Source organism: Gymnoscopelus microlampas (genome assembly GCF_963454915.1).
Source record: "Gymnoscopelus microlampas genome assembly, chromosome: 17".
NCBI classification, from domain to species: domain Eukaryota; kingdom Metazoa; phylum Chordata; class Actinopteri; order Myctophiformes; family Myctophidae; genus Gymnoscopelus; species Gymnoscopelus microlampas.
In genome coordinates, this window is record NC_139954.1 from 26652181 (window position 1) to 26678641 (window position 26461).

At 43.0% G+C, this 26461-nt stretch overlaps 1 protein-coding gene across 2 annotated transcripts; it reads left to right on the forward strand.

Annotated features, from left to right (window-relative positions):
* rif1 (replication timing regulatory factor 1) lies at positions 1 to 26461 on the forward strand. Of its 2 annotated transcripts, XM_084083960.1 has the most exons (35): positions 1 to 205; positions 2213 to 2349; positions 2432 to 2510; positions 3244 to 3340; positions 3441 to 3571; positions 4053 to 4147; positions 4677 to 4866; positions 5082 to 5174; positions 5250 to 5388; positions 5516 to 5664; positions 5874 to 5988; positions 8657 to 8848; positions 9215 to 9325; positions 9577 to 9639; positions 10124 to 10227; positions 10728 to 10814; positions 10899 to 10972; positions 11103 to 11283; positions 12000 to 12110; positions 12261 to 12410; positions 13493 to 13592; positions 15222 to 15523; positions 17511 to 17713; positions 17867 to 17963; positions 18237 to 18362; positions 19108 to 19256; positions 19369 to 19458; positions 19568 to 19622; positions 19878 to 23123; positions 23254 to 23385; positions 23510 to 23596; positions 23728 to 23843; positions 24110 to 24263; positions 24688 to 24811; positions 24972 to 26461. In XM_084083960.1, exons 2-35 carry the CDS (start codon positions 2234 to 2236, stop codon positions 25286 to 25288), a joined length of 7575 nt encoding a protein of 2524 aa, XP_083940086.1. In that variant the 5' UTR covers positions 1 to 205; positions 2213 to 2233; the 3' UTR covers positions 25289 to 26461. The 2 variants fall into 2 exon arrangements, with proteins under 2 accessions (XP_083940086.1, XP_083940087.1); XM_084083961.1 differs by lacking the exons at positions 1 to 205; positions 2213 to 2349; positions 2432 to 2510; ... (7 more) ...; positions 5874 to 5988; positions 8657 to 8848 and having other exon boundaries at positions 9217 to 9325; positions 10092 to 10227.

Here is a 26461-nt window from a genome sequence, read left to right on the forward strand (position 1 = left end):
GTTTTCGCGGCGCAACAACTGCATCATCAGGACAGAGGCAGACAGCGGAGCGAGGCCACATCTCTCTCTTTTTTTAACACCAAACACGTATTTATTCACCAAACAAGCTGAACCTGGCGAGTAGCGACGACACGTTAAAGGCGTTCGCGTTGATGGTGTTGTTGACCGTTAAGCAGCGTTTCTGTGCATCGTGAAAACTCTCCAGGTGAGGAAGAGGAGGAGGAGGAGGAGGAGGAGGAGGGGGGTCAGTGTTGATGCTATGTTGTTGTTTAAATGTCTGTGTCAAAGTTTGCCGACATGAATGGCAAGGTTAAAGTGTGAAAGTGAACACAAAATGAGCTCCGCTGTCTGTCATTGACGCGTTTAGCTACACAATGTACCTCTAGTCACCAGCACCAGAGTCTTCAGACAGTGTGTAAGATGAGACCCCGGCCTTGCATGCGTTGTGTGAAGGCAGGGGGCTAGTAGTGCTAATAGGCGACCTTATGCAGGCTAGTGTGTGAAGTTAGCACATGATGCTAGCTGCAGATCTGTGTTGGGCTCTATGGTCGTTCCATCGCCTTGCTTGTAAACACGTTTAGACTCAAGACATGTGAGGGTTTCTTCCGTGTGCTAGCTAGGCCAATGGTTCTCAAACTTTTACATTTCAATGTCTCCCCTTAACTCTGACAATATACACATGGAACCAAATGGACCCGCTAGGTTCCATTTGTATACTGTCAGAGTTACAGACTTGTAAGGGTCAATTTAGACCCCCTAAAGGAACCCAGAGAGTCTCTGAAATCCACTATAGAACCACTGAGCTAGGCCTCAGTGTACTTCACTCTTTTTTTTTAGAGTGTACACATGTAACCAAATGTACCCTCTCTCAGAGTTATACATGGTTATTGTTAGATAACACATTTTTGTGTATGGGATGTAGCTGTGCAGTTGTTGTGGAGATCTTTTTTGATAGCCCAAAACTGCACTGACTAGTAGTCACTGCTGCTGCTGCTTCAGTTGTCACCTGTGATGCCACCTTTTTGTTCCTTCTTTTTGACATCAGTTTCACTTTCTCCTGTAGATGTTTTCAATGTGTGATTGAATCCAACAAGGTGCATGGTCATTGATCTGAGTGGGCCCCCCAATACTTTGTTTTGAAAAATTTGAAAACCTTATTTACAAAACATTATACTGATGTCACATCATTGTGACATTCTAGTCTACACAGTACAAATAATCAAAATAGTGTCTGTAGCAACATAATGGCACCAAAATGAATGATCAAATAAAAGAGTTGAAGTTGAGTATAACACACATGTCGCCATTACACAATACTGTATATAAATATACAAGCTAATATCAGATCAATCAAATCTTTTCTTTTTCAATTTAGCTCTTCTTTTTTAGCCTGGCATGGCCAGACTAATATCACTGCATAGATATTAGTCTGGAATCTCTGTATGGAACCTGCATTTCCGAGGGGCAAATTCAAAAAATGCCTCTGGTGATAAACCCGCCCCGTATTTGCATACTGGGCTCTGATTGGTCCCTCACAACTTTGGAGGGAGAGAAATAAAATCTCTATTGAGAGGGGCCAGACCTAATCTGCCACGGGCAATTTTCTTTTGCAATGGCAGATTCGTCTGGAACCAGGCTACTTCTTTTTACCTCTTTTTCTTATCATGCCAATCAATTCCTTCTTGCACACTACTGTGTGACGTCACTGCTGTTGTACCCTACTGTCTGGCTCACCTGCCAGTTAGGAGCCCCCACCAGGAGGACGTTGCACCTCCGTCCTACTCCTCCCTCCCAACACTCGCAGCAAAACTAGCATTGTTGCGATATTAGAGACTGTGAACATAGGATTAGGGATGGGATGATATGAATCTCAAATATTTTGCCCAATATAACTGACATGAAATGTTCATATCGTCCCATACCTACAGGATGTGCAGATAGATGGAAGGATTTTGTTTTATTTATATGATTTTAACACAGATATTTTTGTTCACAGTGTTGCATTATCGGGAAAGAAATAAGGGCATAGTGAGTTAACTGCATCCCTTTGAATTTAAACGTGTCATACACAGGCCGTGTACTTACTGTAGCAACGTCACTGTCTTTATTTAGCCCTTAGTGCAGAATCCTCCTCCTTTCACCCTACTCTTTCTGTCTAGTTTTTTCTCCTCAGTCCCACTAATGGTCTTCTTTTCTCTGCTCCCTCTTCCAGACATTGAGCAGGTGAGTCAGGATGATGGCGACGGCGGAGCCTCTGAGCAGCTCCAGCCTCCTCCCACTGCTGGAGTCTCTGGAGGACTCCTCGGCAGGACAGTCAGAGCAGACAGATGCCTACCTCACCATTGCTAAGTAAGCCACTTGAATCATGTCCCCTTTACCTCCTTGCAAAGAGACGGTGTATATTAATTGGTTCCCTCCTTTGCCCCAACAGTCGTCTCAGTGGAGATGATGGGCGCCAGTTCCTCCCTGCAGTTGAAAAGCACTTTTCTCGTCTGGTTAAAACAATTTTGGTGAGTGCCGCTGTGTATGTGCCATTTATAACACCGTTCAAATGGAACTCACCATAATAATGTGTTGACGTTTCCCAGTGTAGAATCACAATTATGATGTTGTGTTTAGCAACCATAACGTTTTTGATTAAAGTTGTCGGTGAATAATGTTGAGTGCAGGCAACATTGTACATCAAATAAATAATACACTCAAGGCTGTGGTATATCGTGATTCGTGACTATGTTGAATAATACACTCAAGGCTGTGGGGTATCATGTTTAGTCTGAGGAAGAGCCTGTGTTGCTCGAAACATCCCTGCATTAAATAATATCTTCTACATGCGAGTTATTTGGTGCGGGGATCTTTCTGCTCTAAGATATTTTTTGACCCAGCACTGTTGGATTGGACATTAGGATGTGCATGTTTTTGTCTCTGTTGCAATGCTACAAGAAAGGCACTTTGTTTTGAGGTATAGCCATCTTCAACTAGATTTTTGTATAAGTATTATAAAGCAAGATTAAAGACTAGTTGACCACTGATTGCTCACGTTGCTGAAAGTTGCTAACTATTTGTTTTTGTTTTACTTTTATGCAATATGCGGAGTCCGACTAAGTATAGTCTTATCATGTGTAGCTGCAACACAGATGCTGTTGTCTTGGCCATGACTGCCTTGTAAAAGAGAATCTGAATATCAATGGGAATATTCCTAATAAAATGAAGGTTAAATGATTTCTTGTGGTGTTGCTTTTCCAGACCCACATTTCCAGTCCAAACACTGAGCTGAGCCAAGCTTCCCTGCAAGCTCTAGGATTCTGTCTGTACCACGCTCATGTTGCCAGGGGAGTAACAGGTATAGACACAAATACTGATTTTTCAGTACACCTTGTCAGGGCTGGAGTTTTCTCATTAATTGAATTCACTAATCATTGTGCTGGATTCTCATTTTTCAGCAAAGTCTGCTGAGGATATATTAGCGGCGCTGTGCTCCTTAGTTGTGAAATCAACAGATAAAAACACATGCATTAGAGCATTATGGGTCATCTCCAAACAGAGCTTCCCTCTACAGGTGGTTGCCAACAAGGTCAGTGTCCGTATGTCATCGGAAGGATAGCCCCTTTCGGAACCCTGAATACCTTTTTTGTATTTGGGAAGGCGGTATCCAGGGTCCCTTGAAAGTCAATGCACTCTCCCATGTACCTGCTGGTACCACTGTCTGGGCCCGGGCAAATATAACGTCTCTAAAGTTTTGCAAAGAGATTTCAAAGACACTCGGAGCTGCATTAGGGTCCCACGGAAACGTGCATTGATCTGCACTTATCGTCGTTGCCATACCATTGAAAAACAAAACTTTAGAGACGTTATATTTGTCCGGGACCAGACAGTGGTACCAGCGGGTACATGAGAGAGTGCATTGACTTTCAAGGGACCCTGGATACTGCCTTCCCAAATACATTGAATAATAAAAAGGTATACAGGGTTCCGAAAGGGGCTATGAGAAGGCAAAATTCAATGTGTAAGAATTTACGTGTGTTTTTATAATGCATGTTGCATCCTCTACCCAGGTGTCATCTATATTGGGTACTCTAGAAAATGTGTGGACCAGAGAGGACATCCAGTCTGTTGTAATGGAGCATGAAGCCTTGAATGTTATTATAAGGTAAACCGGTCTTCCCCTTGCAAAAGAATATTTTAATCGTTGCATATTTTCATTGCAGTGGTAAGATGTCAACATTAAACTTTGCTTAGAATTTACATGTTTACCAGCAGCATCATTTGTATTATTATTTTCTTGGTTGGTTTCTTTTATTCTCATTTTGTTTTACCTGTAATGATGGTAGGTATTTTTAAGCGTTTTTACATTTTAAAAGCAGGATTTACCCAGAGAAACCAATGTTAGTTGTTGACCAAGAGTGCTGACTGCTAAAGTAAAAATTATTTGCGCAACCTTAGTATTCCATAATTATTTATTTTGCATTTGATCCAAAAAAGGGAAGAGACCAAGGCACTCTTGTGGAAAAAAGCCTTTAATAGTCTGGCTAATGCATGGCAAGAATTAAAATCCTTTTGTAAAGTATTTCTTAATATTGTTTCTGTTTTTTTGTCTATTTCCTGTACATTATACAGTATATTTCTTAACATTTATCTCCCTAACCCTTGATCTAAACTGGCTCCATTCCTTATTGTAGGATGCTGGAACAGGCACCAGTCCAAATGAGTCAAAGTGCGGTGCGTTGGGCCAAGCTGATCATTCCTCTAGTGGTTCACTCTGCCTCCAAAGTCCGCTTACGGGCCGCAGCTGCTTTGGAACTTGGCCTGCCTCTTCTCCTTGAAAAACAGAATGATGTGGCTGGTATACTCGAACCCCTGATGTCCTCGGTGAGTCCTTTGTGTGTGTGTGTGTGTGTGTGTGTGTGTGTGTGTGTGTGTGTTGGTGTGTTGAGTAGTGGTCAAAGGAGTGCTGAAATATCTCTTTTGGTAATGATGAAGGTGGGATGGATTGAAACTTTTTTTTTTTTTAATTTTTGCCTATGCCAGTGAAGACTCCTAACGTTTATGAAATTGTTTGTATCTCAAATATCTTGTCTCCCCAGAAACTCATCCCCGAGCTCCAGAAGCTTTTCATGTCTAAGAATGAAGCAAATGTGCTGAAGCTTTGGCCCTTGTTCGTCAAGCTTCTGGGGAAGGTAAAGCAGTCCTCTGTGAATATGAATGTATTAAGATGTTTATACGGTCATCTAATTTGTACTTCTCCTACATAGCTGCTCCACAAAGGTGGTCCCTTCATCAACTCTGTGTTACATCTAGAAGAAATGGGCTTTCGTCATTCCTCGCCTACCATCAAGAAGATAGCCTTCATTGCCTGGAAAAGCCTCATAGACAACTTTGCCCTCAACCCAGGTGAGCAATTGCGTGTCCTCACTGACTGACTTACTGACTGACCCTATCTTACCCAAAACCCCTCAGTGTTTTGAATGCTTTCACTCACATCTTTTGTTTCCCGCATGTTTTGCTCTTTCTATTGAAGACATCCTGAGCAATACCAAGCGCATGAAGCTGTTGATGCAGCCCCTTAACATCCACTTGCGAACAGAGGCCCTGCAGCTCACCAAGGTGGAGGTCTGGTGGTACTTGGTGGTCCGTTTGGGGCCAAACTTGGGGCCCAATTTTGAACAGGTAAGCTGTGTTTGTCTGTCATTATGCATGTGCACTGTCTGATATTTACTTCAGTGAATTAGTCACTTAAGTGTTATATACTTTGAGAAAACGAATAGCTAAAATAAGTGTTGTGAGCTTGTAGATCTGCTATTGTCACTATTGTTGAAAACTTGAAAGTGGTAAGACGACGGGCCACGGGTGAACAACGTGCACATCTGTCATTGCAGGTCTCTGTTCCACTGCTGCAGTGTACTATTGGAGCCGACTCCGCTACTGTCCCAAGCACCCCTGTTAGGGGCTCCAATCAGAACAGTGCTGTTACGCCTATCCCACCTAAGACTGGTACTTTACACATATCCACCATATCCAGTCACTAGACTGCAATAAAGAAATATATACTGTATATCTTCACAGCGTGCAGGTAAAGTTCCTGCCCACCACTGCAAATTCCAATACCCAAATCTCTCTACTCACTCCACGCTCATCCAGCTTAACCCGGAAATACTTTGTGTGCCAAATGGTTATTTGCTTTTGGAGCAGCCGAGACCGGAGAGCAAGTCACCTCCCAAGAATATTTTAATGTCAAACAGCGACTCTACAACCAGTGCACCATAGCATGTTCTCGGCCGCTTACCGGAAGACCGATCGATCGGTCATCGATTTAAATAGGCAGATTTTAGCTCCTAATAACTCGATCGGCCGTTGCCAAAAGCCCCGATACGTAAATCCGATCTATTACAAAAAAAGCTGTGCCGTTTACATCCAAAATAATGTGCCATTTTAATAGGGAATCGATCTGTGTTCTGGGAGCACTCTAGCGGCTGCCTGCATTCCAACACGCAGCTGGTGTGAAACGTAAACAACAGCTGTAAGAGCAGCACATGTGCTGTCTGCGTCATCACGTTCGCAATGTCTCATTTGGCAGTTTTTCATTGTGTCCGAGACAGACTCCAAAAATGCAGATTGCAACACGTGTGGAGGAGAAGTCCCACGTGGAGGAAATTCTCCAAAGACGTTCAATACAACCAACCTCATACAGCACTTCAGGAATAAACATTTAAAGGAGCATGCAGACTATGTGAAGCTAAATTAAACGAAAGAAGCTCAAGCTGCGACATCAGACACCAAAAAGAGAAGTTCACACAGATGACAGTTACTGCAGCGTTTAAAGCCATCAACCCTTTCCACAGTGACGCCAAAAAAGCAAAAGACATAACTAATATATTTATTGTATTTTGATATACAGTACCTCAGGTAGGCTTACCTTTGAAATGTTTATTCATAAATGTTGAAGTCATAAGGATACTGTTGTTAATTCAGGTCAGATAACATTTATTTTTGATGTACCTTATGTAAAAGTTTAATTTAAAGTTAAATTCATATTGGGACTGATATTATACCATATGTAGCCATATGAGGCTGCCATTATCATATAGATAATAATAATATGGAATGTCCCAACTTTTCTTTTACTATGCTATACCTCCGGTCTACCTCCGGAGGTATAGTATAGTCCGGTCTACCTCCGGTCTACGGTTTTGTTTGTACTGTATTTTTGTTTAGTTACTGTAGTAGCATTCAACCCTCTCTTCATTCATCAATTTGTCCGATATATTGAAGCTTAAAGCTGATATACTATACTGTACTCAATAATATTTGGAGCTCCCTCCTATTTAAGAGGCCAGGTTAATGAATACTGATTGTTTAATAACGGTCAAACTAAGCGACAAGTCAGTGTCATCGGTATGGTATGGGTAAGACCATTCAAACGAGACGGGTACTGTAGTAGAAAAGGGTAAATACTTTTCTTTCAAAATAAATCAGGATTGGAGTCGGACGATCCTGAGGGAGGGGATCGGTAGTCTGTACCCCAAATTTGTGATCGGAGCACCCCTATTTGTTGTGCGAGAATGCATGTCATATATGTGAAATACAGCATATAATATACAACATGACATGCAGGAGGAGCGAGCTGGCAGGAATGTGAGTAATTGGAATGTGGCTGTCAGTCCAGCATGCTTGATTCCTCCGGACTCGCCGTGTCTAATCCTCTCCTCCTCGCTGGGGCCGGGGCTAAGGCGTGAGTGGAGGACACGAGTGGACATTGGAGTGAGCGAGTGTGGAAGTTGGGGTATTGGAATTTGGCTTAGGAGTTTGAAACCCTGGTGGTCCTTCCGGCTATGCCGGACGTCCCAACAGAACACAATTGGCCATGTTCACAGCCTGGGAGGGCGATATCTGTCGCTAGTATCTCCTACAGCAGGGGTCCTCAACAACAAATCTTGAAGGTCCACAAATCCGTTTTTGAATAAGGCTAGGGTCCGCACATGCAGGTTAGGGGTAGGTTAGGGTTATAGTTATTTAAAAAAAAAAAAAAAAAACTTTTTTTTTTTTTTTTAAATTATAATTTTCCCAGGGTCCACAGAGAGGTGCCCCGCGGTCCGTCCGCCTGTTGAGGACCCCTGTCCTACAGGTTGGTCAACGCATTACTTCCTCCCTGTGAAACCGTTCACTGTCAGGTGAAAAGAAGCCACTTGACATCACATGTGGTTGTCTGGGATACTCCTAGGACCAACTTTAGGAGTTAGTAGTGACAAGGGTTCTCAGCGATTCTCAAACGTTTTTATTTCAAGGACCTCCAGGTTGATATTTATTAGGCCATGTACCCCCATTTGAAACAATTTGCTATCTCTGGGACCCCAATCTACACTGTAAAATCCCTAGTGTTAATTTAACTCTTGAGAGTGTTTAAGTGGAACCAAATTGACCAGAGAGCGTCCATTTGGTTCTATTTGTACACTTAGAGTTACAGACCTGTAAGCGTCCATATGGACCTGGTGGTCCTTGGACCCGACATTGACCAGTGTACTATAATGCACTGGGAATCAGGAATTTACTAAATTTGTAGAAAAAAGTGGAAGAAAAAAAATCTCTTCACTATCCCATCAATAACTATTATGAGGTATGTCGTAAAAGGTTGATGGAAAGTGTGTCTTTGGTCATCCACCAGGCCCAGTGAGCTTCAACAGCCCGGCCTCCAGCACGCCTCGTTTGAGTGTGAGCTTGAACGCCAGTTCAAGCTCAGCAGCCACCCAGACCTTCCCCTCCATTCAGCTGCTAGGTGTGGAAATGCTACTGCACTACTTCCTTGGACCAGAGGTCGTACCCATGGCAGCCAGGAACAAACTTGTCCTCAGTCTTGGTTTGTGGAGTTGTACCTTTTTATTGACCATATTCATACAGCGGCCATTTTGCTCTCATACTATACAAACCCTGACGAGGTGGGGCTTTCAACCCCCGAGTATAAGTTAAGAACAAAATTGGCCACCTTGTGAATATAGTCCATTGTTTGCTAATGAACAACATTTTGAAGTCTTACAGTATTTCCTTTGCCGGCTTTGGAATAGTCTCATGTCACACATGTTACTCTCAATGGTGTCGTTGAGTAACAAACTGAAGTGAATTAGAGTTAAAATTTCAGCACGTATCATTTGATTTCTTTCCGTAGCTACACTTGAACGTTACATTATTAAAGATGTTTGAATTTTATATTGTCTGTATTTTTCAGAACCTCTGACACACCCGTTTATATCTGGTATCTCCTCCTTCACTAAGAACGCAGCTGTTTTCATCTCTAATGTCAGAGATGGCTTCATTGCTGTTGGCAAAGACGCACCAGGTAAACTTAATGTCTTAAACTGACTCGTATAGTGGCAAAATCCCCAAATTGAGTGCTGATGTCAGAACTCTTTACAAACTATGAGGTGAAGCTGTTTGCATCACTGCTCAGTGTTGATGATCATGCATGGATAGTTGATATGGAAACATAATGTTCCTTGGAGTCAATTTTGAAAGCGTAGTTGGAGTGTAATGAATTAATCGTTTTCCTGATGTAACTTGTGATTCCCGCTTTTCTCTCTACCCTTGCAGAGTCCCTGCTGACTCTCATATGGAAGAGATTGGTCAGTTTAGTCAACTCAACAATAGAATCTGGTAAGTGCCTGTCAGCTTGTTGTAGCTCATGCTTATGCTGTACACAGCTGCTGTATGAAAATAAAGTGCAACTGAAGTGGATTTGGGTTTTCTTAAGAGACTGTCCTTTTCAAATGTATTGTGGCCGCTGCAAAGCAGGACGGGGCTGTAAAGTTGCTTGTCCCGCCCAGCAGCTCCACATAGAGCACCACGATTGGGCAGGGCCCTGTCAGTCAGGAGGAGGTTCAGCAAGGCTCCTGGCCTCGTCTCCCAACCCGGCCCAGTCCCAGTTTCATCTCAGTTTAAGTCCGAGCATCCAGAGCCTCAGGGGGTCTTGACTGCCATGACGAGGAGAAAGTCTGAGGGGCCTGGCCCCCATGATGACCATTCTCTTATGATTCTGATTGATCAGTTTACATGCAAGGAGAAATCATTATAAGCCGAGTTGGACTCGGCTGTCAGCTCACAATTAGTCTTCCATATCTGCTCTGTCTGTCCCTGACAGTGGGCAACAAGAAGGATCGCCAGGCCTGTGAAGTGCTCACCCTGATGTTCCAGGCTCTGCAGAGTATTGTCTCCTCAGAAGCTCTCCCAGCAGACAAAGTGCTGGTAAGATGTGGATGGCTTAGAACTATTTACATTACTATGATCACTAGTTAAATGCAGGTTTGCCATTTTGTTAACGGTGTGGCCGAAGGCCAGTCCATCCAGGGCTTGTTTGTATACTGTACATGTACAAGTATGTATCTGTCACCTCAAAAGTAGACCAACCCAGATGGTTACGCCAACCATCTGGGCACCTAGGCGGGCAATCACAACCCATGCTGCTATGTGTACAATGTCATGAAACAGACCCAGGTCATGCTGCTGTCTGATGTCACGAAACAGAACTACCTAATCGTCAGTTTTGTTATTTTGGACTTTTTAGGAATGGCATGCTCAATTAAAACGTATCTTATGTTTAGCTTGCAGATGTTACTCTTACAGTACTTAATCATTTGTGTCCCAGTACAGTAATCTGTATGGCCACCTAGTCTGCCACCTAGTCGGAAGTTATTCTATTATTTAGCTTCACTGATTTTGAATGTTCTCCATCTCATGTCACTCAGGCCCTGTTTGAGATCACAGTGAAGGGCATTCCCCAGAGGATTCTCGGCTCTGCGTCCTACCAAGTGGGCAAGATGGATGTGCTAAATGTGAGTGCTTATCAGATAGTGTTGGTTTCATATGCATTTTTGTGCTCTCTTAAGGTTGATTAATCCTTCGCCTCTCTTCCACAGGGTACCCCTGCCTTGTACCTCATATTTCTCTTGTACAACAGCAGCCTGCTCTCAGCCTATATAGAGCATGAGAGGTAGGGTTTACGTTAATTGAGGATTTATTTTAATTTTCAGAGATTCTTTTATTGCGTTGTGTAAATTATAATTTGAACTGAAATCAATATTTCACACCTTACATGCTGACCCTGACATTCTGTTGGCCAGATTCTTTGAGTGTCTCCATGCCCTGGTGGGCTGTGGCCTGTCGGGCCCCACATCCCCACTGGCATTCGTGGAGGCCGTGCTTGGGGCTATGGGCCGCAGCGCTGGATCCCTGGAGAACAAGGAACAGCTGTGGAAGATGTGGAGCACTGTGGTCAGCCCACTTACTGACACCATCACACAGGTAGAGAGAGACTGGTTGAATCTGAAAGTGTGTGGTCTAATTGAGGAAAATCATATGCAAAGAAAGTTTTTTGTGTGCGTGTTAGTTGTTCCCCCTTTTCTCCCAATGTAGCCTTTATGCCAATTCACGATATACCCTCACACTTGCGTAGTCTTGTCACTTCTGACCCCTACCGGTTGGTGCTAGGCATGTTATTGAGACTACATGCCTCTTCCGATATACTTGGAATTGCCTTCCTCTCACCAGCCATTGTGGAACCTCACCGGTAGGGCGTAGCGTGTGCGGAGGAGCGCCCTATTCCTCACAATCCAAGACCCCTGCTGACAGACAACCTTGAGCAACCTGTAAGAGTTGCTTGTTTAGCGACAAAGGTGAATTATCACCTGAGAACATGGCGAATTGTGCTAGTATGGAAGCCCGGCCAAGCCGGAGGCACTGTGGAAGATTCGAACCCGTAGTCTCTGGAGTGGTTGGCTTGAGTTTTACCCCTCTGCTACATGAGTGCCCCGCAAGGAACAGTTTTAATACAATTTGGCAAACGTACATAATTAAAAAGAAACTTTACTTGTATTCAAATGTCCTTTCATAATGTGTTTATTTAGCGGTCTTGATGTCTTAATGTTTTGTGTAAACTAATTTTTTTGCATTGTTGAAATGTGCTATACAAATAAGCTTGCCTTGCTTAGAGGTCGTCAAATCTGCTTAATTCCCTACAGACCAATGAAGTGAACCAAGGTGATGCCCTGGAGCACAACTTCAGTGCCATGCACTGTGCCCTGATGCTTCCCGTGACACATCTGCTATCTGGAACACCACCACTGCTGCAGGTGTGTTTTCTTGGCGTTTTTTTTTTTCATTCGCAAAGGCAATCTCACTTAACCTCCATTTTCATCTCCTCAAGGCCCCAAACCAACTTCAGAGCTCTCCCATTTCAGTTTTTGAACACCACCTGACTCTCGGCCGTTCATCCCCTACAGAATACCCAGAAGTTGATGCTCAGCATGTGGTCCAAATTATACAAGGCGTTTGCTCGCTGCTCGGCCCTGGTGGCTACAGCCGAGGAGAACATCTGCTGTGAGGAGCTGTGTAAAAAAATGGGTTCTGCTGTGGACAGTCGTGCTCTAGCGGTGAGTAAAGAAGGACAAACCATCAGCACATTCACAGGTACAGTAGAATCCTTAGTTACAAATGGATAACGCTGTGACCACAGCAATTCAGCATTGTAAAGCGTCTGGAGTACATTGATCTTAAAACTTCATTTTTGCCATTCTGTATGACAGAGTATCCTATATTACAATTGGCTTATGGGAGTACCGGCCGGGAGGCGGACCTCTGATGTCGCACTCATGTCACCATGACTCAGCCATAAACATATAAGGAGTTCCCAATGCAGCTACTCCCAAATATGGAGTGTGTTGTCTAACCTCAATGTGTCGTCATGGCATCAGGTGCAAACAAATCACTCAGCTCAGTAAATGGGCACAAAGGGGGGCATGCCCATATATGGGCATATAGTAATGACATCAGGGATCTCTCTCTCTATACATATATGGACATAAAAGGGACAAGGACTGACAGATAAAGAGATCTTTCTTCATATATGGGCATAAAAGGGACAAGGACTGGTGGCTACAGAGATCTACATACAGTATATACGTATGGACATATCAGCATGCCATACATTATATGCCCGTATTATGGGCATATACTGATGACATCAGGGCTCTCTATATATGGGCATAAAAGAGACGAGGACGCCATGTCGAGATATCCATATATGGGCATATCAGTTGCATTGGCGGTGCGACGTAGGCGTTCGGGCCGGCCCGAACCTCTAGTGTTATTAAAATAATTAGCACATCTACAGTGGTAACACAGGGTCTACATATTGAAAAATGTAGACCCTGTTTTCGGGTAGATGGGACACCTACTGTTTGACAAGTGGAATTGCCTGAACCCCAAAGAGCAATATCTCCCCAGGCCAAGTGGCCGTTCTGTCGTAGCTCAGTGGTAGAAGTTTCATCTCCCGCACAGAAGACCTGGGAGTGAATCCGAGGAAGGACATGCAACATATGGATTGCATCTTTATTACTGAACAGATTTTACAGATTGGACATTTAGCACTGAGGATTTACTGTATACATCTTTCATGTGTTGCATTTTGGATGGATGGATTGATTGATTGATTTTCTGCTCTGTGTTCCTCCAGAATCCCTACACACTGGATGCAGTAGCCAGTATCCTTCAAGTCATTATTGAGTGTGTGGATTTCTCTCCCTACACACCCCAGTTTCAACCGATAAAGAAATGTAAGGATTCATTCCATGATTGAGCTTCATTTGACAAATTTAGAATTTTGGAAGACGGTGCACATACTGTACACAGTATGGGCACTGTTTTGTTTTGTTTGTAAATGGATAGACAGACAGACCATTATTGATCCTGAGGGAAATTCAGTTGTATCTGTGTTTTATACTTGCTGCAGTGCTACAATGACAATAGAGAGATACGTAAGAAGTAGTGAGGTAACAATAGTTAAAAATAAGTTGATTATAAAACATATGCATGTAAAAGAAAAGACATGTCTGACCTGGCCTTCTGCACTCGTTTGCATAATGTATGAACAGTTAGTAGATATAAGTTGGTTTCACACCTGAACGTTTTAGTTAGAATAAAAATAAATCCTGGAGCGTATTGTTGTAAAGTCCAGTTTGTTTGCTATGTACGGTCACTAAAATAAATGTTGTCTTATACAAAATTGAATCCAGTTATAAACTTAAGTTGAATGATGATGAAGTGTTGTACATGATGAGTCGTGACGTCGTCGTGCTATCACACTCACATACACAGAAAGAGAGCATCCATTGCTTATTTCATATCTTAAGTAGGCTACAACAAGGAGGCTACATGGTGTTAGTGCTTCAATCAAACTCTGTTTGTAGGACGATATGGATATACAAAAGCTCAATGAAAGGACTTAACTCCCTCCCCAGTGGTGTGTTCTAGTTTTTTTTCGAAGGGTATACCATATTATTCCCTCCCACGCACGACATGCACGCATATATATATATATATATTCGTCACCGAATGAAATGTTTAGTAGATTAAACAAAATCTTCTTGGACAGTATACTACGTATATAGCGTAACACGGTAGAACACACCACTTTCCCTTCCTCTATTCTATAGTAGCCTGTATACCTCTCATAAAAATCATTGACAGCCAAAGGGTTTTTCTGTGATCGATGCACCGAGCTCCACAGTAATCGAAAGAGAATTAATTGGTCACCGTACTATGCGTTTGATCTTTTGCATGCAGAATGTTACCATGGCGTTGTAAGAAGTGAACAACCAACTTGTAAACCGTGAAACACGGTAAGGGTTGCCCATGAAATCTCATTAAGCCCCAAATCCAGCTTCATAGTACAGTCCTACGGAAGACAAGAAAATGAGTCTGAGTTTCCCTAGAAAGTTCTGTCAATAAACGAGCGACTGTTTCAGTTACGTTACATTCGTTGACAATGTTGGGTGCGCTTGACAAAGTGCCATTTGAAAGCAAACCGAATCAAATGGAAAATGCGACAATGTTGCAACTTAGCCCCTGAAACGTGCAGTCTACCAAACTATAGGTGTGTAACTGCCCATAAATAAAGACATGTATCATGCATGTGTGTAGCTCCAAAAATGATCAACAAAATATCATTTTTACTACATTTGAATGTAAACTGTATATCATTCATTTCCTATTGACCCCCAAAATCAGGCTTATTATTTTACTGTACAAAAACTAAATCTTATATGAGATTACCTATAAATGGATACGACTTTCCTTTCACTGTAAGACAATAAGTAGAATATTTCACTCAAATGACATTTGAGTGAAATTACATATTTTATGATAACCTACGATAAGGACTTTTACCTTGTTTTTTCCTCCAGCCCCTCACACACCTCTTCAGTGGAGAACAAATAAGAAGAACAAGGCTCTGGGAAACCTGTATACGTACCAGGCTCTCCTGGTCCAGTCCCTGGAGGCTTTCCTAGTCTTAGAAGGTCCTGAAGCGGCTGCATCTGAATCTACAGGAGCAGCCCTGGTCTCCATCGTGTCCACGCTCTTCACCAACCTGGCCTTGGCTTCAACCATCCAGGAGGCTCTGGCATCTCTTAATCAGCCTCTCACCCTCTTCTACAAACAAGCCTCCTGTGAACTGCCCAAATTCTCCTCAGGACTTATGTCCAAGGTGCGTACTTTATAGAACTACCTCATGTGTCTCTCTGTTTGCAAGACAAGCGGTCGGTTTGTCTTGGTATACATATATGTTAGGGATGCAGTGGTTCTTTGTTTAATATTGAACCGTGTGGTTCGCCATCCACAGTTCAATACGCACTTGTGAATTGCTGATATATATATATAGTGTGTGTGTGTGTGTGTGTGTGTAGTAAGTTTGTGCGATATGGCAAAATATTCCCATGGTATTTTCGGGGCACGACCCCGCCGTACAACGAAGTATACATTCGGCTGTAACACGTGCAGTGTCGGGTTACTATAGTAACGTACCTGCGCGCTGTCAATTAACACATTGAGTGCCAGGGGTTTTTCAAAACAGGGTACCTCCAGTGCCTGGAATTTTAACCATTTTTGGACCTTTTTCAAGTAGTCACAAAACATTTTCAGTGATCACCGTCCTCACGGTGATCCCCTCATTACACACATAGAGGTCTCGTACAATCCGGGGAAAAAGATTAAAAACATTCGGTAATCCGTTCCATAGTTGCAGCCAGTTGAAAATAGTCGAAAATACATCGTAAAAACAAAAAGTACACAGGAGCCGAGATACAGGCTTTTGAATTCATAACTCAACCAGGAGGTGGATTGGAGTCTAAATCTTCGTAAAATGATATCTCCTGGTGCTGTGAAGGAAAAAAAAAAAAAAAAATGGAGAAAAAAAAAAAAAAAAAAAATCATATTTTCCCCAAAAACGGCCATAACCGTTTTTGGCACACCATGTTAGGATTATGAAAAACGGTCCGGACCGTTTTTGGCACTCAATGTGTTAACAGAGATGAGACGACACACAACTGTCTTTCTGCTGCGTTGCACCTCTCTCACTGACCAAATCTTGTTTCGACCATTAGTTTTTAAAGTGGGGTTCGGGGACCCCTAGGGGTCCTTGGGGGAGTTCCAGAGGGTCCCCAGCAAAATGTGTTAATATAGCATAACAATCATTTTAAATAGTAGATCTACAAGCTCACAGTGCGTCACTTTGTGCCGCGCTGCGAGCTTGTACATAAGCTATTTTTAAATAACGAAAATGTTGAATAATCTTTTTTTAAACATGAATCTTCTCTTCTGCGGGTCCCTGGCACAAAACATTTTCAAATAGGGTTTGCGGCCAAATACATATCAGTTTGGGGGTCAACAAAGAATTGTAAAACATATCACTTCCATTGGATATTCCTTCCAGGACTAAGCTCAGATCACAGGCTAAGAGATGAATTGAAGTTCAAGAGTAGCCTACCACAGTTTGCACCATTGGCAGGAACGATGTGTCAAAACACACCCAACTTTCCTTGTAACTAAAGGGACTCGCAACGCACGTCGGGCAGCGAACAAACTTCCATTTCAAATCGCATTGATTGACTGGTGATATAAACGTAACTGACACAAGGTTCAATATCCAGACTTGACAGCAAAAGTTAAGAATCAAGTGCTGGATCTTGTGAGAGGATTTGAACAGCGAGGATTTGCAGAAACTAGAGCTAGTTTCATTTTCGTTTTTACGGCTCGTCTTTGAACATATAAATATATATACAGCTAACATCAAATGTACAGTAGTTGATAAATAGACAACTAGGAAAGGAAAGCAAAAGCTATTCCCTCTTTCCTCTGCTCTCCACCGCTCCATTCAGTACTGAGGAGGGGAATGTGTTGTAGCCTAGACTCGTCAGTGCAACAACAATGTGCCTTAAAATTGTTATTAGAATGGTCCAAAGTTATTAACATTTTGCGCACGCTTTGTTTTGCGCTTTTAATTTAATTTGTCTATATTTGTAGAGTTGAATTCTCGAGGAGGTAGACCATTGGGCTACATTTTATTTAGCAAAATAAAACAATCTTCCAATAAAAACAACTGACGCTTGCCAATATATTCGCCATATTGTCCAACCTTGGCATGTAGTCTGTTAAATTGATCAGATTAAAAGGTATTTTCTTTCCCTCTGCTCCAGTTGGAGAAGCTTATAGGTGAGGTGCTCGGCTGCCTTCAGACCCGCTCTGCACTAGCCTTTGAAGATGACCTCTTGGCCCTGCTATCCCCTCTGTTTTGCGTTCTGTTCCCTCACAAGAGCAAGCAGCTCCGCACATCTGTCACCCAGTTTTGGAATGCCACATTTGCCAAATCGGCCAGTCTGAAGTATCCAGAAGAGCTCAGGTAAGCATCTCCTCATTGACATGGGAAAACCAACTCAAAGTAGATTTTACCTTGCATTTTTACATGTTCTGTCAAAGGGAAAATCTGTCTGTCAACTGTTGTATACGAATACATCACTTCCATGGCAAATCTGTTACATTTTCTGTCCCACAGACCAATTCTGTGCCAGGTTAAACATAATACGCCCATCATTCTGCCTGGCTTTGAGGCAAATAGTCTAGATAGCGATGAACTCAGTGGACAATATTCGGTGAGTAGTTCTTTACGTATTGCATTTTACCTTATTTAGTGATATAAAGTTAATGTATTTCGTTGATGCATTTTATAGCACAGTTTTTCCAAATAGCCTTTGAGAGTGAGCTCTCGAGCTACAACACATGGGAAGGTTTTATGTCGGATTGAAATTTCACATTTCATTGTTTCAGATAAAATGCCCACTGCTTGTTTATACCGGTGTTCTTCAGTGTGTATACGGAGTGTTGTGGTTAGCCAGGACTTTTTATGTTTGTGTCACTGTCTGCAGAGCCAGAGTTCTCAGCTGGAGACCAAGCTTAGCGGAGTGAAGGTGTCTTCTGCTGTACAGAGGGGTTCTCTGTTGGGCCGGGCCGCTGAGCAGGACAGGACGTCCATGAAATCCAAGCCTGTCTCTGTAAGGGCTTCTGTTGACCAGTAGTCATGCACTCATGCTAGTGCTACCATGCCCAAATGCTCTTTGAAACTAATTTAGTTATGTGTTTAATACTTTTTCGTATTTGTACTATTACTATTTGTGCTCACTACTAACTACTTTTCCTAAATTAAAATTGGCTTACGGAAGGAGCGGCTGTTGGCCACGTCAGGGCAGACATAAACCAAAAACAAACCTGATACGCCCATATATAGGCATATATGGAGATCCGGTTGTCAGAGCCATAGATCCGACTGCTATGCACATATATGTCATGTCATGTGCATATTTGGGACTGACCGACTTAAAACTTGGCTTTGGATGTGCGGTGTCCAGAACTGCCGATCCGAACAATACAGTATGTCCATATATGGGCCTGCCATCAGGTATCTCCTTATGTGGGTGTAAAAGGGACACGGGTAGACAGACAGATTTTTGGTTGAAATTGCCACTGATGCTGGTGGGAATTCTGCTTAAAACCAAAATGTTAACACTTATTTGATGCTTGCTATCTTTTTAGATTAGCTTTTATCTCGTCTACATAATAAATTGGTACAGCTAAACTATTATGTTAGTCAACACTATTATGAATTACTTGTTTTGGATCGTGTTGGATTGAAATTATGATTTCTAGTACCGTATTTTTAAAAGGTTTTCTTAATTTGATTATTACATTTAGCATCATGCTATACTAATGAGTCCTGTGTATTCATTTTCTCTCCCACAGCAAACAAAACTGGACTTTGGCTCTCCCAAGCCTCCCTTCAGGAAGGATTTAGATGAGGAAGCCTCCATAGACTTTGTCTTCATTCCACCTGAGACCAAGGAGGCGAGAGTCCTGACAGAGCACCAGAAGGAGATGAAGAGGACGAAAAGGTCAGATAACAATCAGGCTGCGGTGTTCCTCGAAATCCACATTTCACAGTGGGAATATTTTCAGCCACTAGTGTGAAGCTCATATCGCTTTTGTTGCTTTTGGTTGCAACAGGGGGGACATCCCTGCCATGTACAACAATCTGGATGCTTCTCTAGATACCACAGTCTTCACCCAGTACACTCAGAGCCAAGAGGAATCCATGTAAGTGTTCAACAGCTGCCAGCAGAATGAACGAACCATATCAAATATCAAATCCCCCACAAAGCAGCTTTGAAAGATTTAACATGTAAATGTTTTTTTTTTTTTTTAGGGACAAATTGCAAACAGATGTAGTGGATAGTGTTGCAAAAGAAGCTCCTGGCAAGGTAATAACGACTCTGTTTTTGAGGAACAAAAGCAACATTCTATTAAGGCCAATTCTAGGGCTGGGTATCGTTAAAATATTTCCGTACCCAGAAGCTTTTTTTTAAATTAACCGTTTAACTGATGGTATTAATCTATCAAAATTCATATTGTTAGTTAATGGTTAATTATTAACATCCCTAAGGATGTTAATAATATCAAGGATGAACATCTTAAGGACTCATATTTAGTACCTCATATGTGTCTTGTTCACTTAGGTTCACGATGAAGAAATGGAAAAGGGGGAATCAACTGATAACATAACAGAAGAGACTCAGGAATATGCCAGCCACGAAATCACTGACATGGCAGAAGTTGCGGTAAATGACAAGCAGGAGACTTCCGAAGACATTGTACCAGATTCAGCAGATGTCTCGGTGGAGGAAGTCAATAGTAATGTTGTAGCAGAGGGCTTGGACACAACGCCTAAAAGCACCAGTCCCAATGTCTCTGGCTCGTCTGATTTGATTTCGGACACCCCTCAGAAGTCCAACAGCCGTCGCCAGTCATTCATTACTCTTGAGAAGTATGCTTCTCAAGAGTCTGCCAGTCCCGTCAATGTGACCAAGTTCACAGGTCCCCTCACAAAGACCTCCAATAACCCAGAAGCTACCACCACTTCTATCTCATCCTCTCTGCCCTCCCCGGCAGCCACTGGTACTGACCCTCAGGTTCCTGAGGAGACAGGGGAAACGAGGCAGCAGTCTCCTGTGGACATTCCTCCAGTGTCCTCTAAACTGTCTGAAGGCAACTTCTCAGAGGTTAAACTCTCAGACAAACCACACAGTGAAGGAACGGAAGATGAGGAAGATGTAATCCCAGACACCCAGACTGAGCGGAACAATGAGAAGAAAGCATCTGAATCTGACAGCTCTCGGGAAGATTCTCAAAGCTCTCAAGTTGAACCTAGAAGGTCTGGACGCGCTCTAAAACCAAAGCACCCAGGCGAAGATGGTGAGAAACAACAACGCAGACGAAGAAAAGGAGAGGACAGTCAAGGTGATTCACAAAATGCAAGCTTAAATGACAGCCAGTCACATGGCACACGAAGTAGAAGTAAGCAGGAGGAGATTGGCAAGTTGCGAACAAGAGGTCAGAAGAACGCAGCCGAATCAAGCCAAACTGATTCCCAGCCTAGTACGCGAAAAAGGATTACTCTATATAGCAGTTCAAAGGAGTTGCTCGGTGAAGATATGCCCAAGAGGAGAAGCTCCAGAAAGCACGAGAAAAGCCAAAGTGAGTCAGATACACCACCCTCCAGCAGCGAGTCACAGGAAAAAAGGCGGCCTGGTCGGCCTAGCAAATCAGCTGTGGAAACGGAGGAGGCAGGCAGACTCAATCGAAGGACTGGGGATCAGAAGGATTCTAGCCAAATGGATCCTCATGTGGCCACAAAGACCAAAAGAGAAGAGGAAGAAATAGAAACAAGCCTGAACAATTCACAGATGACTACTCCTTCTCAAGCTGATAGCCAGTCAACAGCTAGAACAAGCAGGAGGAGCAAACTGGTTGAAGCATTAGGTGGGCTAATGAATGCCAAGCGCATGAGAAGCAGTGCTGCAGGTGACGAGCTAAGCGGAGATGACTCTGAAGTACTCACACCTTCAGTTACTGACAGCCAGTCACAACATGGCCCAAGGAGACAAACCAAGGCTACTTCTGAGGTAGCAGTGCCTAAGCTCAAAGATGAAAGTGTTGATTCTTTAGAAAGCGAGAATAGTAACACTCATTCTCAGTCTACACCAACAGCTGTCAGTCAACCAAGGCCCAGGGGCAGGCCTAAAAAGGGGGAAGGCTCCCAGTCGCTAGAAGCAGCTGGGTCAGCAGAGTCCAGCAGGGGCAGATATTCAACACGGAGATCATCTCAAGCCTTATTGGCCAACAAGGAGAATTCTGAGTTGGATTCCTCTGAGATAAGAGAAGACACACTCATGGCCAAGCAACAAAGCAAAAAGAGCAAAGACTCCCTTCCAATTTCACCAACTTGTGACTCATCAGAATATAAAGTTGCCCTGGACGTTGGAAGTGGCAGTTCTCAATCGCTTAAGGAGTCGGAGCCTCAAAATACACCACCTTGCAGCATCTTGGAAACCAAAAGTCTGGAAGATCTGCCGAACAGTCCGAATATGCAAGTTTCAAGGCCACCTCTGGTCACAAAAAACGTTGAAGAGCAACGTGATGAAGTCAAGGAGACTGAGATGGCTGTGGAGGTTGGTGCAATAATTGCCACAGAGCCTGTTGTTCTTGTGGAGAAAATGGAGACTGAAGATGCATATAAATCTGCACCTGGCAAACCTGTCTCGTCCCACAAGAGGGATCATGAACAAAGTCCCTTGCAAGTAAAGCCGAACCTTGATGATGCTTCCATACAAGAGAGCAATGTTCGAGAGTCGCAGGTTCCCGATAACCTGGAGTCTGGCGGGATTACATCTGAGCAGTCTTCTGACCTGCCAGTTCTCCCCTTGCAGAAAAACTCCCACTCTGACACTATTGTGTCCACAGGTTTACTTTCCGACTCCCCTGTGTCCACAGAACAAAGTTCGCTTTCCACCTCTCCTGTGACCAGTGCCTCACCACCAGCCGACACACTGATATCCTCTGGTGAAACAGACAAACTGAGCCTGCGGGTGTCACAGTCTTCAGAGGAAAAGGATCGAGAAACTGTTCACCCTGTGGAGGCGGTTACTGAGGATCGGGTGGAGAACGCTGAAGTGGAGGATTTAAATTCAGCAGAGGACAAAGAGGATGTAGATGCAAACGGCTCGTTCACTGGACAAGACCAGCCAGAGTGTCCAAGTGCCTTAGATGAACTTCCAGAGGATGAGGAACAGTTTACTGCTATCAAAGAAAGCCAATCAGAGCTTCAGGTCGAACACATTGAACCTCTCAGAAAGAGCATAGGTGAAGATGATGTCCAATCAGAGCTTCTGGTCCAACATATTGAACCTCTCCGAGAGAGCATAGGGAAAGATGATGTCCAATCAGAGCTTCAGGTCCAACATATTGAACCTCTCCAAGAGAGCATAGGGAAAGATGATGTCCAATTAGAACTTCAGGTCCAACACATTGAACCTCTCCAAGAGAGCATAGGGAAAGATGATGTCCAATCAGCACTTCAGGTCCAACACATTGAACCTCTCCAAGAGAGCATACGGAAAGATTATGATGAACAAGAAGAAGAAACTCAAATAGACCACAGTGACACAGATGCAGTTGATTTAGATGTAGTTGCGGCTCTGACTGATGGCTCGGTTCCTTCAGTGAGCACTTGTAAAGAAATGTACCAGGACTCTCCAGCTAAGCAGAAGGGCCTGGAGGCTGTCAATGGGCTAGAGGTCATTGAAAGCCCCAGCAGCAGGAAAGCTAGAGGGACTTGGTCGCCCTCTGCCTCCCCCTCTACCAGTATTCTCAAGAAGGGCCAAAAGAGACCAATGGAGGAGGACACTCCTTCACCTCTTGTAAAGGTAAATTGTCACTTAATTTACGTTCTACTGAGACTTATTCCAAGCAATAAATATTTTGACGTGTGTGTGTGTGTGTGTGTGTGTGTGTACGTCAAAAAACCATATGTTTTTATTTATTTTTATCTTGCAGTCAAGAAGAGTTTCCTTTGCCAACCCAATCCAACACCAGGAACTGGCAGATGACATTGACCGTCGCAGCCCAGTCATCAGAACCAGTTCCCCAAAAAGATCTAAAACTACTAGTAGCATCACACACCATAAGGTATATAGTCATATTGCATTATTATTTTCCCCCACTTTAAAAAAACAAAAGTTAAACTGGACACCTGATGTTTATTTTTTCAGGCACAACAAAAACGTTATTTTGATTATTCTCTGTATTGCAGTACGTCACTACTCCAACAAAGGGCCTACTCCTCCTCAGTCCAAGGAATCTCCACAGTCCTGGGTACAAGAGCTCCAAGAAATGCTTGGTATGTGCCCCCAACTCTATTGACGTCAATTTGGCGTTTCCAGTCATTCTGCATAACTTTTTTGTTATGATTTGTACATACTGAAAGCTAGATTTATCTCTTGATGGAGTTTTGTACGCATTCATTTTCAGATATCAGAAATGAGTCAAGAGCCACGGCCAATCCCCAAGGATTGTGTGTACCCTGCCTTGGTTGCATGCTCTGCACCCGTGGAGGCTGTGCTGCCTCAGATCACTTCCAACATGTGGTGAGCACAGTAAAGGGATGATCCAAGTGTACACAGCTGCTGTTTTGTGACGTTGTTGCATGATTGCATCAGTGCGAATCAACAATTCAATTCAAACTTCATTCCAGACACACAGGGGGTCCATAGAGTACATACAAATCACCAACATCACTCGACAAATTAAACGATAAATAAAAAAAGAAATTAATCCCTCATGTTAATTTATTTATCTTTGAATAAACGTTTTGACTGACGTCATGTCCTTCCTGTTAATGTCATCTGTGCAGGCCTCGAGGTTTTGGGCAGCTGGTACGAGCCAGGAACATCAAAACCGTGGGTGACCTCAGCGCACTTACCCCCAGTGAGATCAAGACTCTACCAATTCGCTCCCCAAAGATTTCCAATGTCAAGAAGGCACTTAAAACCTATCACGAACAACAGGTGAGATTTTAACAACTGGGTCAATCTAAGCAAGCGATGCCCAATTGTGTAGCTCTGATCATCTACTTTGACATAAAAAAAAAAAAAAAAGGACATTTCATCTACTTTGACATCAAATGAATTTCCCATGACCATCTAAATGCAGTGTTTAGTCACATATGCAAATAACACATTTTACATCATTCAATCTTTTATCTGACAGGGACAATACAAAATACATCTATGTATCAAGTTATAAAAACATGAAACCCTTTCATTGTATGGGGTTTCTAGCCAAGGCTAATTTGCGACCCCAGTACAATACATGATTCCATTTCTCATTTCTACTTGGAGCCATTGGGTGCCTTTCAAAGCCTGCTCAAGTTACATGGTTCAATGATAATGACTTAATTTTCAATTTGATGTGTGAACTGTTTTTCCACAGCGCAAAGGGCAGGGAGGTGATGAGTTGAAGAGCTTTGACGAAACGGAGAAAATGACCTCTGAAGCCGAGACCAATAGTCCACAAAACCAGGAAGAGGATGACAAGTCCCCAGGCGAGCCTTTGGGTACGTTTCAAACTAATGTAGTACTAGAGAGGTGCTGTATATAATGTACAGAGAGTGATAGGTCTCAATAGAGAGGTGCTGTTTATAGAGTGATGGGTCTCAATAGGCTGCTTTTTATTTGATTCTTGAGTTAAACCTTTATTCCCTACTTCGTCAACAGCCACAGAGCTGGTTGAAGAGCCTATGTCAGAGGACCTGAAGCCGGATGAGGACAAGTCCACCGCTCTGATAGACGATGATCGGCCCATAGACCAGTTGAATCATGATGGACGGCCAGTGGATTTGGGGGCCCTGGTCTCTAAGGTGATTCCACAGGACCTTAGCCACTGTTCAGATGAGCAGCTGGTCCACTTGCAGGATCAGATGGTTCACTTGCAGGACCAGCTGTTTCACTTGCAGAATCAGCTGTCGGGCAAGATGAGGAGTGTGGTGCGGGAGCAACAGGCACGCCTGCACCAAAGATGCAGCAACGCCTGACGTGAACATCAGTTCAGCCATATGAGACTGTTGTAGGGGGTTTGTGACGTGTAACAAATAACCCGGAATCGTGAATTGGTCGTGACCCACAACAAATGATACAGACTGGTGGATCTATTTGTGACTGTCAATGTTGAGAGAGAGTTCAGAGTCTTGGCGATGGGATTTTGGTCATTATAACGCAATTGGACATATTCACACGGCAGTCATCTTAAACCGCCACAGTGTGATATTTTCCACCTGTGAGTATGAAAATAAGAGCAAAATGGCCACTGTGTGAATGGTCTATTGGCAGCAGTGAACTGGCAACATGGTTTGTATGTTGAAGGGCAGGAACGATTGCCAAATTACTCAGTTCTTGGACAGAAAGACCATGGCCTAATCAAGATTTTTTTTTAAATGGGACTTAGTGTTTTTAAATTCACAATTATTATTTTAATAAATAAATGTTTTCATTCCTCCTTACCGTGTTCCCTGACTGTAAACAAATAAAGCTTATTTTACATTTTTGGCTTTGTTTTTAACCATTTGTATTTAGCATGAGCTCTGAGGCGGTTTAACTGACATCTCAGTCATGGTGGAAGGGAAGCACTGTGTCACACTCCAGGTGAATAACATGAAGCAACATTGTTTTTTTGTTTTTGGGGCGGTGTAGCCGCCCCCTATAAGTGAGTTTTGGACACCGACCAAAACATTTGTGTACCCCCTAACCCTTCCATTGTTAATGCAAATCGATACTTTTTTTCATATCAGCCAATCACATTACAGCTAGTGTCATCACCACTAACTGTAATGTGATTGGCTGACTTTGCAAATTCAGGACTGTGATTGGCTAGCGAAACACATGACACATGTGCAGCCCTATGAATAGCAGTATGGACTTTAAAAAAAGTCATTTATCCTTTTTTTAAAGTGAGTCATGTTGTGATGACCACACACCGCCCACTTCACACTGGGTGTGATTTTTTTATTATTATTGTGATAGCCTGGAGATTGACACTTTTTAAAGATTTGTTTTGCTCAATCCTCAGACTCGGATGTTCGTAGAAGAAATATTTTTCATCCTTGCTCTTTCAGTTGCATATTTGTGTGCATACTCAAGAAACCTGTTAACTTTAGTCAAAAATGTAAATGACACGGAGGTACAGTAAAACACTTTGGCTAAAAGGATAA

Coding starts and splice junctions, on each gene's coding strand:
- rif1 (XM_084083960.1), top strand. CDS start 2,234: ATGATGGCGACGGCGGAGCCTCTGAGCAGCTCCAGCCTCCTCCCACTG. Junction 3,572..4,052: donor TACAGGTGGTTGCCAACAAG/GTCAGTGTCCGT, acceptor TCCTCTACCCAG/GTGTCATCTATATTGGGTAC. Junction 5,665..5,873: donor TGGGGCCCAATTTTGAACAG/GTAAGCTGTGTT, acceptor CTGTCATTGCAG/GTCTCTGTTCCACTGCTGCA.